Source organism: Mirounga leonina, unplaced genomic scaffold, assembly GCF_011800145.1.
Source record: "Mirounga leonina isolate KUSES-001 unplaced genomic scaffold, KU_Mleo_1.0 Mir_127, whole genome shotgun sequence".
Taxonomy (NCBI): Eukaryota; Metazoa; Chordata; class Mammalia; order Carnivora; family Phocidae; genus Mirounga; species Mirounga leonina.
The window spans coordinates 70,257,115-70,272,884 of NW_023270316.1; the positions used below are offsets into that span (position 1 = coordinate 70,257,115).

At 44.8% G+C, this 15,770-nt stretch overlaps 1 protein-coding gene across 1 annotated transcript in view; it reads right to left on the reverse strand.

Annotated features, from left to right (window-relative positions):
* LOC118009093 overlaps positions 1 to 15,770 on the reverse strand; it is a 107,308-nt gene that overhangs the window by 16,707 nt on the left and 74,831 nt on the right. The window contains 8 exon segments of the mRNA XM_035002916.1: positions 3,259 to 3,424; positions 5,756 to 5,815; positions 7,511 to 7,556; positions 8,238 to 8,292; positions 9,211 to 9,290; positions 9,359 to 9,465; positions 13,341 to 13,388; positions 13,390 to 13,441. Coding sequence (XP_034858807.1) covers positions 3,259 to 3,424; positions 5,756 to 5,815; positions 7,511 to 7,556; positions 8,238 to 8,292; positions 9,211 to 9,290; positions 9,359 to 9,465; positions 13,341 to 13,388; positions 13,390 to 13,441 — 614 coding nt within the window.

Consider the following 15,770-nt stretch of genomic DNA (forward strand, 5'->3'; position numbering starts at 1 on the left):
GAAAGAAAGAAAGAAAGAAAGAAAGAAAGAAAGAAAGAAAGAAAGAAGAAAGAAAGAAAGGAAAGAAAAGAAAAGAACAAGTGTTGGCAAGGATGTGTAGAAATGGGGACCTTGTGCATTATTGGTGGGAATGCAAACTGGTGCAGCCACTGTGGAGGACAGTATGGAGGGTCCTCAAAAAAATTAAAAATAAAACTACCACATGATCGAGCAATTCCACTTCTGGGTATATACCCCAAATCATTGAAGAGCAGAGTCTTGAAGAAATATTGTACACCTATGTTCATAGCAACATTATTCACAATAGCTAAAATGTGGAAACAACCCTAGTGGCTACTGATGGGGAAACAGATAAGCAAACTGCGGTATATCCACACACAGTGGAGTATTATTCAGCCTTAAAAAGGAAGTAAATTCTTTAACATGCTACAACATGGATGAAACTTGAGAAGATTATGCTAAGTGAAATAAGCCAGTCACAAAAAGAAAAATACTGTATGATTCCACTTACATGAAGGACTTAGAGTAGTCAAATCATAAAGACAGAGGTGTAATGGTGGTTGCACAGGCTGCAGGGAGGGGACAATTGGGAGCTGGTGTTTAGCAAGGACAGAGTTTTAGGTGGGGATGATGAAAAGTTCTGTAGATGGGCAGTGGTGATGGTTCATGGCCACATACGTGTATCTAATACCATTGCATTGTACATTTGCTGTGTGTATTTTACCACGATAAACATAGAAAGAGGAGGAGGAGGGGAAGGAGGAGAAGGAGGAGAGGGTGGGGGGAGGGGAGTAGGAAGAGGAGGGGGATGGGGAGGGGAGGGGGAAGAGGACAAAGAAAAAGGCTTAGTCTCTCAGTATGCCCACTGCTTTCCTGGATTTTAGCCTGGTTGAAATCTCTGTCTCTCTTTCACTGTCAAATTCTTTCTCTTTGATGTCAAGGAAGATGTGACAATCCCCAATATAAGGAAGAATGAAGCTAAAATGTCAAAAAGTCAGCAGAAAGAATTTGTTTTCAGCTCATTCGGCTTGGCTTACACCATTGCCTTTCTCTCTTAGCTCCCCTCTCTACTAAAGATGACTTCAGAAGAATAGTCTGGATAGTTTTCCAAATAAGATGGTGACCTCTTAACCAATCCCATGTGAAAAAGACCACGGGGTTCTGGTTTGACCTTCAAGAAGAGCCAATACTGCTCTTTCTTGGAAGGGTAGGGAACTTTCACAGAGTTTCATCTCATTTGTGCAGTGTAGAAATGTGAATTATCAGTAGCTATGGTTGGCTTTGCATTTAGGGAGCAGAAAAGGAGTTTCTCAAGCCAGCAGTCACATAACTTTAAGCAACAAATGCTGCTTTTAAGGGTTTTAAATTAGAGCTGCTAGCTAAAAGGTCAACATTGCATTCTTGGCCAGTAACTTTATTTTCTTTTTAATGGCGATGAAAATAATCATTTAGAAGGAAATGCCACCACTTTTTCCCCAAAGATTTTTAAAAGTCTTAGGCACTGGTAGAAAGAGCCTCAGAGAAGAATCTTTTTTATGTTCTAGTAAAAGGGGTAGGAACAGACTAGATAACAAAGCTACAGGTAAGAATTTCTTTTTAATCTCGTGATGTTCAGTTTCTAGCCACTGCCTTCCAGAGTGTCTCTCAAGCACAGCAGTCCGGAGGCTGATTGCATTTCTTTTCCATTCTTTTATCTGCTGGGCATGAACATCTTGTGTCTGAAATTAGACTGTGAACCCTCTGAAGGCAGCATCAAGCCTCACATCTCTCTCTAGTCTTTTCTATGTATCTCCCTCAGGGTTATGCCCATAGGAATGGCTCAACAATATTTTCTGATCAAATGAGTCATTAGAGCTCTTCCTTGGCTAATAAGTTATCAGATGCCTCAGGCAGGGGATTGCAGGGTGGGGTTCTCTGAGGGTTTGCTGGCTGGGTTTCAGGAGATGCAAGAACTCCCTGGTTTTAGGTAAAATCACCAGTGCCCTGTGTCTCCCTGTGGGGGCTCCATGGGTGTGAGGTAGTGGGTCTCTTGGCTGTTGGCAGATGAGTGTCTACAGACTGCCACTTGGGAAGGATGAGCCTGGACTCTGGAGGTAGGGCAAGAAGTGGTAGGAAGCCTTCGGCTGTGGGTTACCATGGTTTTCCATCCAGCACAGCCAGCCATGAATGAAGCTGACAGGTAAGTGTGCTTTTCAAAGAGTTCATGACTTGGAGGGAGAGGGGTGTGGTTACCAACCCCCACACCTAGCATTGGGCCTGGCACATAGCAGGAACTCAACAATGTGTTTTGAATGAAGATGTGAGTGAACAGGCCCATGATCACATTAGCAGACAGAGAGGGTCTTGAAGAAATGGAACCAGGGCAGAAAAATTAGGGAGAATGGGGTGGGAGGGTGGAGAAAAGTTTTGCAATAAGATATACAAGTAATACGGGGTGCCTGGGTGGCTCAGTCAGTTGAGTGTCTGACTCTTGGTTTCAGCTTAGGTCATGAACTCAGAGTGCTGAGATGGAGCCCCACATCAGGCTCCATGCTCAGTGGGGAGTCTGCTGGAGATCTCCCTCTCCCCCTGTGCCCTGCCCCGCTTGTGTGCACTCTCTAAATAAATAAATAAATAAATAAATAAATAAATAAATAAATAAAATCCTTATAATTAATAAACAAATCTTTATGTATATTTATATGTATTATAAAACCTTTATAATACTTTGTATTACACACAAGTAATAAGGATTGACCCATGTGGCAGAGTGTAGGGGGTCACGGGCAATGTGAGGACTCTGGGACCCTGGGGGCCACCTGAGGGTGCTGATGGAGAGGATGGCATAAAACCTGAGGGCACATAGCTGAGTGACACATCAGAAGATAATGTTTGAGGTGGGTTGGGAGAGCAGGCTTACTAGCTGGGCAAAAGGAGTCTGTAAGACAGAGGGGCAAAATCAGCACTATAACAAAGCCCAAGGGGCTCAGGGGAGAGAGTCCTTTAGGTGGACAGTGGATGAGAAAAGGCTCCCGGAGGTGGTGGGTTGGTCTGAGACAGCTTCTGATGGATGAGTGCCTGGGGATGTGGACTAAGCTAGCTGAACTCTTAAACTCCCTCCCAGCTTTGGGAATCTCCAGCTGACAGGTTTAACCTGCAACCAGGCTAATCCCTTCTAACCAGGAAGCTGTCCAGAACTGAGAACTCTTTAGGACGTGCCAGGAATCCAAGCCTGCTGGGACCTGTGCAGAGCAGCTGTGGAGCCTACCCCTCACCTACCTTTTCTGTCTTCTGTACCATCAGAGGGGCTGGAAGTATTCAGCTTGAAGTATATGTGGCCTGAGATGACATTCCAAATGATGACCTCCCCATCGTAACTGGAGGTGGCAAGAAGCAAAGGTGGGCCTTGAGCCACACAGAGGATGTCCTCCTTGTGCCCATAGTTCTGAGAAAGAGAGAGATGGAGAGGGACAGGGTAAGAAGTCAAATCCCCAATCACACCCAGGTAGCTCCCCTTCATCTGATGCCTAAGACAGAGGATGCAGATGGGTTCCTCCTTCTGTGCTTGCCCACATTGAAGACTCACCTGGAACCTTGTGGCCCAGCCTCAAGGATCAAGGCATCCCTCCATGCAGGAGTCTGTGTACAGTTGAGCCAGAGAGGTGTTGCCTCTCCTTGGGTCAGTTGTATTTCCTTCCCCAGGGAAGTGATACTCCTAGGAGCCTCCTGATCTCCCCATAGTGCTGGCAAGCTTAGTATTTGCAAGGAGGCCTATTTGGGGCTGAAATATTGATGGCAATGGGATAATGGAAACCAGCTCTGGCCAAGGTGGTTTGGCTTCCCAACAGCTCAGGTCTAAATTCCAGAGTGTGCTGTCCCTTGACTTGATTCCTACAAGGCTCCCATATGCAGCTTATACCTGCGACTAGGAACTGAGATCACCTACTCTCCTCAAAAGGAGGATTTGGATATGGATCCTTAAGAAAGAGGGGAAACAAAAATGAAGTTTTTGTGCCACTATCCTTTCAACTTTCTCTCTGGAGTGCAGTTTCCATGTGAAGAGATTTGGCTTCTCTTGGCACTGTAAAGACATTTTTTTCTCCCTTTTCCTCACATACTTCCCACAGAGTGTCCCTTGAGGACCTGTCCATGTCATCTAAGATGTCTCTTCTGCCTGAAAGTGGCTGGAAAGATGATGGTATAAGACAGTTGGAAAAGAGAAGACAGTTGGAAAAGAGAAGGTCAATGGCTCCCTCTTTCCCACAGTCTTCTGCCAAATCCCACCTCCTTCTGTGATTTGTGACCATGTATGTCTGGGATCCTCCTCCTGTGGTCCCCCACTGCCTGCACAGTGAGGCGTACATGCCTTAGCAGGACTGTCAAGCTCTAACTTAACTTGCCAACCTCATTTCCCTCCTCAAACTTTTCATAAACCCTCCAAACAACATGCTTTTCATGCTTCCCCACTTAGCTCATGCTTTCCCCCTTCCCTTCATCTAGATTGCTTTCCTTACCTTGGCCTTCTGGAAAAATCCTAGCAATCTTTTGATATCCTGTGTGATGTTAGAATAAAGTTAGTACTTTCCATCTCTGGGCTTCTCCAGCATCTTATACATTATTATATCATCTGTCACATAGTAGGATTATTATTCCCTTAGTTTATCTCCTCACTAGTCTTTGAGATTCTAGGCCGGGAATCACATTTTATTCACGTTGTATCTTCTGGACCTATCCACTAAGCATGACACTATGAAAGTGCACAAAAATATGTGTTGAGTGAATTAATAGTTGAGTGAATAAATATTTGAATGAACTAACACTTTGCTGACTTGCATGATGCCCATCCTTGCAATGGCCATCACTTCCAGGGCATTTTCAGCATAACTTTGTTCTTTCACTCAATAATCATTAATCTGTAAACCCCAGGAAGGCAGAGATCATGAGATGACCATTTTGCTCATCACTTCATCTTCAGTGAATAAAGCACTTGGCCCACAATAGGCATTTGGCATATGCTAGTTGAAAGAAACAAAGTAATTGGGCATTGCTATAAATTGGACACTGGGCTAGGTCCTGGGAATACCATGGTGAAGACAGACAAGGTCTGGCTTCATGGGGTTTGTATTCTAGTGACCTGTACCTTTTGGAATATTTATGGGGGTATAAGGTTGGGTTGAACCATGGCAGTTGATGTTTGGGCACAGTAACTTTTCTTTCTTAACACTTGTCTTTTATTGTCTTGGCATCCAGGTAATTTTGAGGAAGGATATTCAACCGTGGGAAGCTGTAGAAAACTGGGGCGGGGGGCACTTTGCTAATAAGAATCACAAGAAGTCCCCTGCTTATGGGCCCCCAACAAGTCACAGGGCAGGAATGTCATCTCTTAGCCTCCCTGGCTGCCAAAGGATGACACAGTAGTTGCATATAATTTTGCATGCCAAGCAGAAGCAGGAAGTAGATGCTTCTTAGAGGAAAGTTACACCCACCATATCTTGGGCTGCTATTCCTGCACTACATGAGTCCTGGCTGAGCTCACAGAGGGCTGCATGGACTGGTTTCTGTGGCCCCATGCCCCCGTCCGAACACAAGGCCATCCCTCTTCCTGGAAGGGAAGCAGTTGCTTGGCACTCAGTGCTCCTGGCTCTACCTGGACGCTTCATGAATCCTGCCACAGCAGAGGCAGGCCCAGGAGAGTCAGGGTGAGCCTCTGAATGAAGGGTATCTGCATCATGTGCCACTGTTTGGGTTGAGAGCCAGACAGTGGACCGGGGCTCACCAGGTCATCCTGCCAGTGTGGCTGTGGCTTCCAGAAACGATGAAGGTCGCATGGTGCATCCTGTATGCAAAGCCAAAGAGGAGACGTTGTACAAGCAGTAAAATGAGCTGCCAACACACTTGCAACTTCAGAGAGAAGGTGTTGGCACATTTTATAACCCTACCCCTCACCCCATCAGTGATGTAGATTTTCAAAATGTCAAAGCAAATTCCCCTCGTGCTAGTGGGAATAAAAAGCAATCCACTTCTGACGTTTGGGTGATTGCATTTCAACAAATCATATGTCAACTGACAAAATCTGCTTGGATGGTCTACATAGCTTCGCCTTCATAATAAGACCCATAGCTGTTGCATGTTTTAAAACAAAAGCCCTCAGCTCAGGAACCTATAATACCAAAGGACGAATTCAACGCCAGGGCTTCTCAGGTAGTCATCTTTCAAATCATCTGGGGATGCAAGGCTTAGGCTATGAAATATGGCACACCTTCAAATGAATAAAGAACTTACAATGTTTAAAGACCATCAGAAATCCATGACCATCCAGCATAGCAAGCAGGGGAAATAAAATGTCACAGGTAGATTTAAAACTTAGTTTCAGTCAGCATTTTCAGCTTCCCCTGTCTCTGAATCCCTTCTCCATCTCTAAGCCATAACAAAAAGAATTTTTTTTCCCATAGAGCTGCTTATGGATGGCATTTCATCTCCTCTTTCCACTTAGGGAGGGACCAGGGCATAAAGACAAAGTGGGAGGAAGAAGGAAGAAAGTAAAAGGCTGGACAGTTGATAGAGAGGTTAACCCTCAGTTAGGGACGAGGGTATGTGAGATACAGCTGAAGCCCCTGCATCCTGGGGAGGAGGGAGAACGCCAGCCTGTATAAGGGGTAAGACCAAGAGGCAAGGTGTGGAGAACTAAGCATTCCAGGCATGGTCTGCTTTGGATTTCCAGGGTTGCCCTCTGTGCCCCTGATAGCTCTTCTAGCTAACACTTTGTGGTATTGCGATTTATGATAAGAAATAGGTATTTGGTCTTTGTCCCCATTTTTGGCAGATAGCTCCTAAAAGCTTTGGAATTTCTTAAGTGATGAGAGCATGGGAGGTATCTGAAATTGGGGGGCAAGAATGGCAGGCTTGTGGGACCTGTGAGCCCACAACCTGTGGGACCTGATGCCATCTCTGGGTAGATGGTGTCAGGATTGAGCTGAATTATAAGACACCAGCTGGTGTCAGAGAGTTGCTTGTTGATGTGGGAACCACGCCCCTCCCAGAATTGGGTGCAGAGTGATTACACTTCTTCCCATAAAAGAGAACTAGAGGGAAGAGACTGAAACAAAAAAAAAAAACAAAGTAGAAAAGGTTTTTTAAAGGGAGAAAGGGAGGGAGGGAGGAAATTCTTCTGTCTATATCATGGCTTGACTTGTACTAGAGAGAAGAAGCATGAAGAATTACTACAAATGTTTTTTTTTTTTTAAAGATTTTATTTATTTATTTGACAGAGAGAGACATAGCGAGGGAGGGAACACAAGCAGGGGGAGAAGGAGGGGAGAAGCAGGCTTCCCCGCGGAGCAGGGAGCCCGATGTGGGGCTCGATCCCAGGACCCTGGGATCACGACCCGAGCCGAAGGCAGACACTTAACGACTGAGCCACCCAGGCGCCCCACTACAAATGTTTTTAGTGGGAAAAGAATCCACGGCTGGGGGGGAGGATAGCAATCTGAAGCAGGGTTTTGAATACCTAATTTTTGTACATTTCACTTACAAAATACGCATTTATTCTTCTGTCCCATCCAACAGCTATGATACACCTAGAACAGTAAAAGAGTAGTACATTTCAATACTTAAGCTTATCGTCTCTTTAATTTTTGCCTGCAGTCAAGACTGTGGTTTAATTTTGCCATGTCTATGTGATAAATGGAGAGAGCCAGGGCATTCTATCTTATGAAGAACAAGATAAAATGTGATCGGATAAATTAGGGTCACTGTTTTCACTGGTGCTTAAGGGATCTATAATTTTTAAGATCTACAGATGCTGCTCCATGAGCAACTGCCCTCCTGAGGGTTACTCGATCCTAAGAGCATGGTTGAACCATGGAGGCAAGGGCACAAACAGAAACTGATCAGGAATTGTTTTTACCCTTAGTGTTCAGGAGAGAATTTATGGGATTTTTATTCTTTGACTTGTGGGTGCTGAATTTCATTACTCTAGCAATCTAGTCTGTGCTTTATTCCTTAAGAAAGCATTGGTGGACAGCTACAGTGCTCCCCATCGCTACCTCTAAGCAGCCATCAAAATGGGCAGAGAATTGCTTCTAATATTCTAGAAGAGCCTAGTTGCCTAAATTACCATCAGGGAGCAAATGGGAGCCTTGAAAATTCTTTGACACATTTCCTTCTGGAAAATTCCCTCCACTGTCTTGGTGTCCTCCTCCAGAATAGATTTTGTTTCAAAAAGATGCCTCTCTATAGCCAAGCTGCATATAACTCACTTACATTGGTTCACTTCCAAGTAGGTACAATCACAGACTTCATTTTCCTTTTCATCTAGAAAGATCACATTATCAAAGTATATTAGACATTTTTCTTTACATTTTCTTTACTTAGACTTTTCTTTACGTTCTTCTTTTCTTTTCTTTATTGGTTCTTGAAATCAGCTTGAACATATTGACGCAACTAAACTGATGACTGGGGAGAACTTCAGTACTGACTTTCTAGTTTTTAGACCACAGGTAGCTGTCTTTCAAGGCACCAGAGCACTGCTGGTTTCTGGCTACACCCATTGCCCTAAAAGGCTGGCCCTGAACTTGCTCAGCTTGGGGAAGAGGCCCACCTTCTGCTGACAGGACCCTTCACGGTGCCCGGCACTTGCTGAGCAAGTGAGTGAACAGTGAATGCATGCAGGTCAAAAGCAGACCTGGGAATCACAAACCCATTACCTTGAGTGATTTTTGTCTTTTTTTACTTCGACTTCATTTATATTCTCTGATAGTTGAAAACTGTCTGCCTCTTCTCTCCCTCATACAAGGATGACAGGCCAGAATTGTGGAAATTCTACCAAGATCAGGCAGAGCACATGAACAAGGGGAAGAAAGCGGCCTTGGGGAAAAAAAGTCACAATAATGCACAAAACAGACTAGCTTTTAGTTTGTCCATCTAGATTTTGACTTATGTGATGTTTAAAATGTCTAGAAAATGTTAAGCTCGTTCAAGAACTCAGATAAATATACCAGGTAATAAAGGACCAAGTGCACGAGGCTTGGCTGGGAGCACATACATTTATGTAAAGTATGGCTCTCCTCAGTAGAAGTTTAGAGTCACTGGTAAAACGAAGTGCCAGGGAAAAAGGATGTAGGACTGTTGCATGCAATCTAGACTCTATCTCATTTGTTTCTTCTACACTGACAACAAATGCCCAATCTCGCATCATTATGTTATGGGGACCCTTGGTAGGAAGTGACTTGCCATGTTGCAATGTGTGCAAACAATGTCCATTGCTATAGCTCCATATTTTCAGACAGCCGTCTCTGCCCCCGGTGATTAGCCTAGGAAACAGTCTCCTGTCAGGAAATCATGTCAGGGATCTCACTGCTTAATGGTTGAAGATACACACCTTCTTCCACTGATGTCAAAGGTCAAACATGTGATTCCAGCATTTCCATGAGCCCCAATGAATCCAGACAACAACCTTCCTGTTTCAAAGTCCCACACTTTTACCACCTGTATCAGGAAGTTGACAAAAAAAGGTGACCCAGAGATTATGGTTATCAAATTAAAAGGAATTTGCATTTAGAAGTCTAGTGTCTTGGATATGAAAGATGCAAATTTACCCTGAAAGTATCCATCTGTACGTCCAATGCAAGTTGGCTTAGCCCAATGTATTCATTTGCTGGGCTGCACAACAAAATACCACAGAATGGAGAACTTAAACAATGGACACTTAGTTTCTCACAGTTCTGGAGGCTGGAAGTCCAAGATCAAGTTGCTGGCAGGTTTGGTTTCTTTTGAGATGTCTCTTCTTGGCTCACAAATGGCCACCTTCTTGTTGTGTCCTCACATGGTCTTTTCCCCGTGCGTGCACACGCAGGGTCTCTCTATGTGTCCAAATCTCCTCTTGTTATAGAGACACCAGTCAGATTGGATCAGGGCCCACCCTAACATCCTCGTTTTAATTTAATCCCCTCTTTAAAGGCTCTGTCTCCAAATACAGTCACAATCTGAGCTGCTGGGGTTAGGACTTCCACATATGGATTTTGGGGGAACACAATTTATCCCATAACATTCAGTGAGAAGATTAAAAAATTTAGAAATCTTTGGATAAAAATCTCCTGACTACCTAGGCTCAGAGAAATAGGTGTGGATTGAATTTTGAGCAGCAAAATTTATTCAGCACCAAGCCAAAGCTGAGTGAGGAAGATGGCATGTTTGGAGGGGAAGGACATAGCTTCTAAACCCTCAGCTTTAAGATTTCGCTCAGTCCAGCTAGTTCCAGTCTTGAAATTGCTTTCTTTCAGCTGCATCCCTTGAGCAACCTTTGAATGAGAATCATCTGTAAAGGGAGAGGAGTGGCATCTCTCGTGACTTCGGATAAGTAAGTGCCCACACTAAGGAGGGCATCCTCTGGGGCAGGCTTTCTGGAGCCTGCACCCAAAGGCAGTGACAGTGTGGGAGGAGAAATGCTTGAGGACACCACTCTTTCTCTGAACTACTGAATGTTCCTTTTAGTCTTTCACTTTGTAAAAGAGGCTGCTCCATCGACATAGAGAAACTTCCAGGTCTCCAATCCAGAAACCAGAATGCATCACCTCACTGTTGTTGATTTCAAATACCTGAGACCAGATTTTTTGTAGTGTACACTTTGCTTCCTTCCCCACTGTCCTCTTACAATGTCAGCATTCCTGGGGGTGTCTACAGCTCAGGTGCATCCATTTGTTCTCCTCCATATTGCAATAGACCCTTAGCATTACTGGGTTTTACTTTAGTTATTCCAACCTTTGCAAACCTCCCAAGGTTTCACAACATGCAGTGATTTGTAATATGGTTGAGGTCCAGAATTGAATGGAGTACCAGTTGGCATGGAAGAATGAGCAGAAGGGCCCGGAGTGTGGCAGATAGCCCCAGATCGACACCCAAAGGAAACATCCTCCCTGTGGACCTGTCTTCCCGTTAAGTGATTAAACAGTCACACATTTGTTTCCATAAAAAGGAATTCCCCCAAGAACGCCACCGGCTACTGCAGGTAATGGAAGTGAAAAGTTTGAAGTGAGCAACTAAAATATCTTTAAAAATGACCTTAGGGTTCTATTTATAGAACCAAGAAAAGTCTAACCATGCTATTTATACTTTTTAGGTGCATTTTGTAGAAGGGATTTCATGCCCTACCAGGGCTCCCCTAAGAACTTCCTTGCCCCAAGCAATTCTTCCTTTTGAAGTTCCCATTCAATTAAACATATTAAAATGCAACGATATCCCAAATGAAATATAATCTTGCTATTAAATTTTAAAATATTTATAAAATATTTCTAGTTTTAAGCTTTGTTGAAAAATTATTCACTATTCTTAAAAAAATAAACTTCCATATTACATATAACTGGATATGTGGATGTGGATGTGTGTAAGTTGCAGTTCCTATGTCACACATTGTAAACATTTAATTGAGTATTTATTAGTTTACATGGTACCATTTTCAAGCATTTTCAGAGGCATTGAAAGTTGGTGGTCCCTAGCACTCTGCTATGCAACTCGAAGAATAAAATGTGGTATAGTGGTATTAATAACTTCAGGCATCATGAAAATCTTGGGCTACATTCTCTCCTCCACAAATATAGACTGCAATGTGGCTTGGATGCTGTGGATCGTGACAGTAGGCATGTGTTATAAAGATTTCACACAGATCTGCAAGGTGAGCAAATACTCAAATCAATAACTCAATTCAGTAAGTATCCAAGAGTTTATTACCAGTGTGTGCCTAATACAGTAAGAGCTGAGAGAGTATTTATATCCCAATTCAACATCTCCTTACCACCTACAGGCAGGGAAGTTATGCAAATCAAAAGTAATGCTATTGAAGGAGGCTGACTGTGTTATCATAGAATTAGGAGCCCAAATGCTAATGGAGCCCGTCATTCTGCCTGGATGTGGGAATGATCTAGAAACTTTTCTCAGAGGAGCTGATATCCAGAGTTGTGCATTGAAGAATAAGAAGGGTTTTGACAGATTAAGAAGGAATAAGAGGGAAACACAGCTGAGTTGCTCGTTGCCCTAAGTGCCTACTGAATGATTAGAGACACAAGGCTCATGAGTGTGAAACAAAGCAGGACAAGTGAGAACTGAATCCAGCACCACATGGGAGGTGCCATCTTGGGTGGTCAGGAAGAGGGAGGTGCCTGTATGAGTCCAAAGCCGTGAAGACAAGATTTGTGGAAGAGATAGCACTTGAGTTGGACCTTGAAGAATTGCTGAGGTGTGTCAGAGAAGAGGAGGAAGCAGGAAATTCCAGGGTGGAGATGGGATAAAGTTGGACAGCACCAGGAACAGGCCTGTGCAGGATGCTGAGACCAGAAGGTTGGTGTCCTTGGAGTCACAGGTGATTCCGATAAATCTGGAGGGAAAATGCTTCTTTATAAGTATGAGCCCAAACTATACAGGAATCTACCTTCTTTGAGATGAATTGAGACTGAGTCATCATAAAAATTTTTTGATCAACAGACCAAATAATCTATTTCTTTCAATACTTGATAAAACCATGGTGATGACTAATCTGTAGAGCAGGGACTGGCAAGAACATATGCAAAGACAACTGAGTCTCACTGCGAGGGAAGCCGAAGTGAGTGTGAACATGAAGAGGACAGGTCCAGACAGTGGTGCCCGCTGGGCTTGAAAACCTAAGCACAGTGTGTGCCAGGTAATGGCAGGAGGAAGGAAAGAGCGTGTAGCCAGATGGCCTGGGGCACTGGCTTGTAATGCCAGAGCCTAGGCCAGTGATTCAGAAAGTGATTGAACTGATAATTTAGGAGATTTCAGAACACTTAAGTATCTTGAGTGTACTTGGGATGTGCCCCCGCCACCCGCCCAATTAGCTCAAGGACAGAAGTACATGAGTTAGGGGATGTGTTCTCTGCTCTCGCTCTTTATTCAAAGAGCACTGGGTATGTCCGCTCCTGTGAACCAAACACTGTGTCACTCATCTAGGAGGGGGCCAGCATGATCCTTGAGAGCCCTAGTGAAAGGGGAAATGGACGTGGAATGCTCCATACCCTCAGCTCCGGACTAGAATTACAAGGTAGGTAATAGGGTTGTATTAATTGTCCTACACCACCATGAAATAATACCATTCCTTAGTACCGGATGGGCCTTCCAAATAGCTCACACTAGAAGCCACTGGGGAAACTGTGAGCTCTTCCACCCAGCTTTCAAAGAAGGGTGTCCAAACAATACTTGATAAATACTGGAGTTGAAGAATTCTAGTAGAATTCTTAACCTCCAGGGACAGAATGTCCCCAGAACATTCTGCTCAGCTCTAAGGCGAGGACGATGGGCCTGGGCCCACACTCACAAATACATCATTGCTAAAGAAAGCAAGAGTTGATACTTACAGGTGCTTCGGAGCAGCTGACCACCTGCCGGAAGGCTGGATAGTTAGTGGCACACCACGAGTTCTTGGTGGGAGACCACCAGGTAAGGCTCCAGCGGAGATCTTGCTCATGAAAAACAGGAAGGATGAAAACCTGAACCGAATGTATGACATGGATACTGTGGATGAAGCATCTATTGCTTTATTAAGAAAAGTTAAGAGGACAGGGGCGCCTGGGTGGCTCAGTCGGTTAAGCTTATGACTCTTGGTTTTGGTTCAGGTCATGATCTCAGGGTCATGAGACTGAGGCTCCCTACCCCACCCCCTGCTGGGCTTCAGGCTCAGCATGGAGTCTGCTCAAGATTCTCTCTCTCTCCCTCTCCCTCCCCCTCTGCCCCTCCTCTTGCACTCATGTGCTCTCCCTCTCTCTTCCAAATAAAGAAATAAATAAAAATCTTTAAAGAAAAAAAGGTTAAGAGGATAAAAATGGGTCTGTGACTTTGGACAAGTTATTTAACTGCTGAAAACTCTAACTTATCTCTTAAATGGGGATAATGGTATCTAGGGTTGTTTTGAGGATTCGATGAGAAAACCTACATAATGTCCTTCCCACAGACCCCCACACAGCATAATTGGCATTCAGTGAGCATGATACTGCATGTCTCCTATTTAGGGCAGGAGGAGTGTGATTTCGTACGACTACAGAGTGGACCTTCTTCCCTATGTGTTTACATCCTCCCTTACAAGCAAACACAAACTGTATCATCCCATCCCGAGTCTTCAAGCCTGGAAGGCTGTGCTTCTCATTCACAGCAGGGACAAGACCCTGCAACGTGCCTCCCATGGGCACCCTGGGGCCAAGGGCACCCCTGTGTACTCGGGCCTTGCCCTGCGTGCCCTCTCTTCGAGGACAGCGCCCAGAAGGGATAGCTCTAGGAGTTATGCAATCCAATCGCTTTGCACTCATTTCCTCATCTGTAAAATGGAACACTTTATAGAAATTTTGTGAGGATTAAGTGAGGAAAGGGATGTCAAATGTCTGGAGAAGCCTGGTGAGCGGGAGACACTTAATAAATGAAGGTTGGTTCTCAGTCCCACTGCTCTGTCCTCTCTCTTGATGGTCCCTCCAGTGCTCAGCCCCAAAGCTGGGCCACTAATAGAGGTTCAGTGGATCTGGAACCTCCGACTTAGTGCCAGATGATTCCCAGTGGGTGGAATCCTTTTCAAAGAAGGCAGAAGGATGATGAGCACTTTCCCATGAATGGTCTCTGGACTGCTCTAAGGGGAAGTCTGGCCTGTGGGGAAGGAGGAAGGAAGGGTGTGGGGGCACTGCCCCAGATAGAAAGTGCTAGGCCTAGACCAGAGCCTCCTGGGTGTTACCTACACCCCTTCCCCAACTCGGGGAGGAAGGTGCTGAGTCTCCCCACCTCACAGATGAGGACACTTCCAGAAGGCTAAGAAGGACCAGGTGACCTTGATTATGGTCACAAAGTTCCCTGCAACAGAGCAGGGACAGGCAGATGTCATCTGACACCTAAGTGTTGGCCCTAGAGATTGGGGCTGTTCTTGCCATGAGGTGGAATTTTGCTTAAAAAAAAAAAGAAAATCAATCCACCAGCCTGTTTTTCTACACACGGATGCCACGTCGAACAAACAGCCTTTGGACTGACCACAGTCCCATCTTTCAGCAGGTTGCTTTGGCATCCTGAGCCAAGAGTGCGCACTTGCAGGCCTGGCGGTACCACCGATGACTGGGGTCGTTCTGCCGGGCGCCCCCCAGCCACGCGAGCCTTTCCCACAGTCTCAAGGGAAACATTAGGAAGGATGGGTCCAGGCACAGGCAGCAGCCTTACGTTCTGGACTTCTCAGTAGAGTTTTGATGCTGTGAAATCTGATCACTTTTCTGTAAAGTTAATTCTTGACCTGTGATTTAATCACTGAACACAATAAATATATTTAAAGTTCTTCGTATACATATGTTCACAATTTTTTTTAAAGATTTTATTTATTTATTTGACAGAGAAAGAGAGCACAAGCAGGGAGGAGCAGCAGAGGGGGAGAGAGAGGGAGAAGCAGGCTCCCCGCTGAGCAGGGAGCCCAATGCGGGGCTCGATCCCAGGACCCTGACATGACCTGAGCTGAAGGTAGACACTTAACCGACTGAGCCACCCAGGAGCCCAAACTCATTTTTTTTTTTTTTAAACCCACCCTTCGAGATGGTATGCCATCATTTTTGGCTCAGGAAACCCAGTTGCCATTATCATATAGATGGGATGTGAACCCTGCAAACCACAATATTCAGCCTAATCCTTCTCTGCCTCCTTTCCTTAGTTTTCAAAGACTACGGATTTGGGATCCATCATCTTCCTGAACAGTGAGGGGGAAAAAGCTGCAGGCTGGAAATGAGGAATGGATTTATGTCAGGGCAGCAAGTGGGGGTAACGGGGTGGGT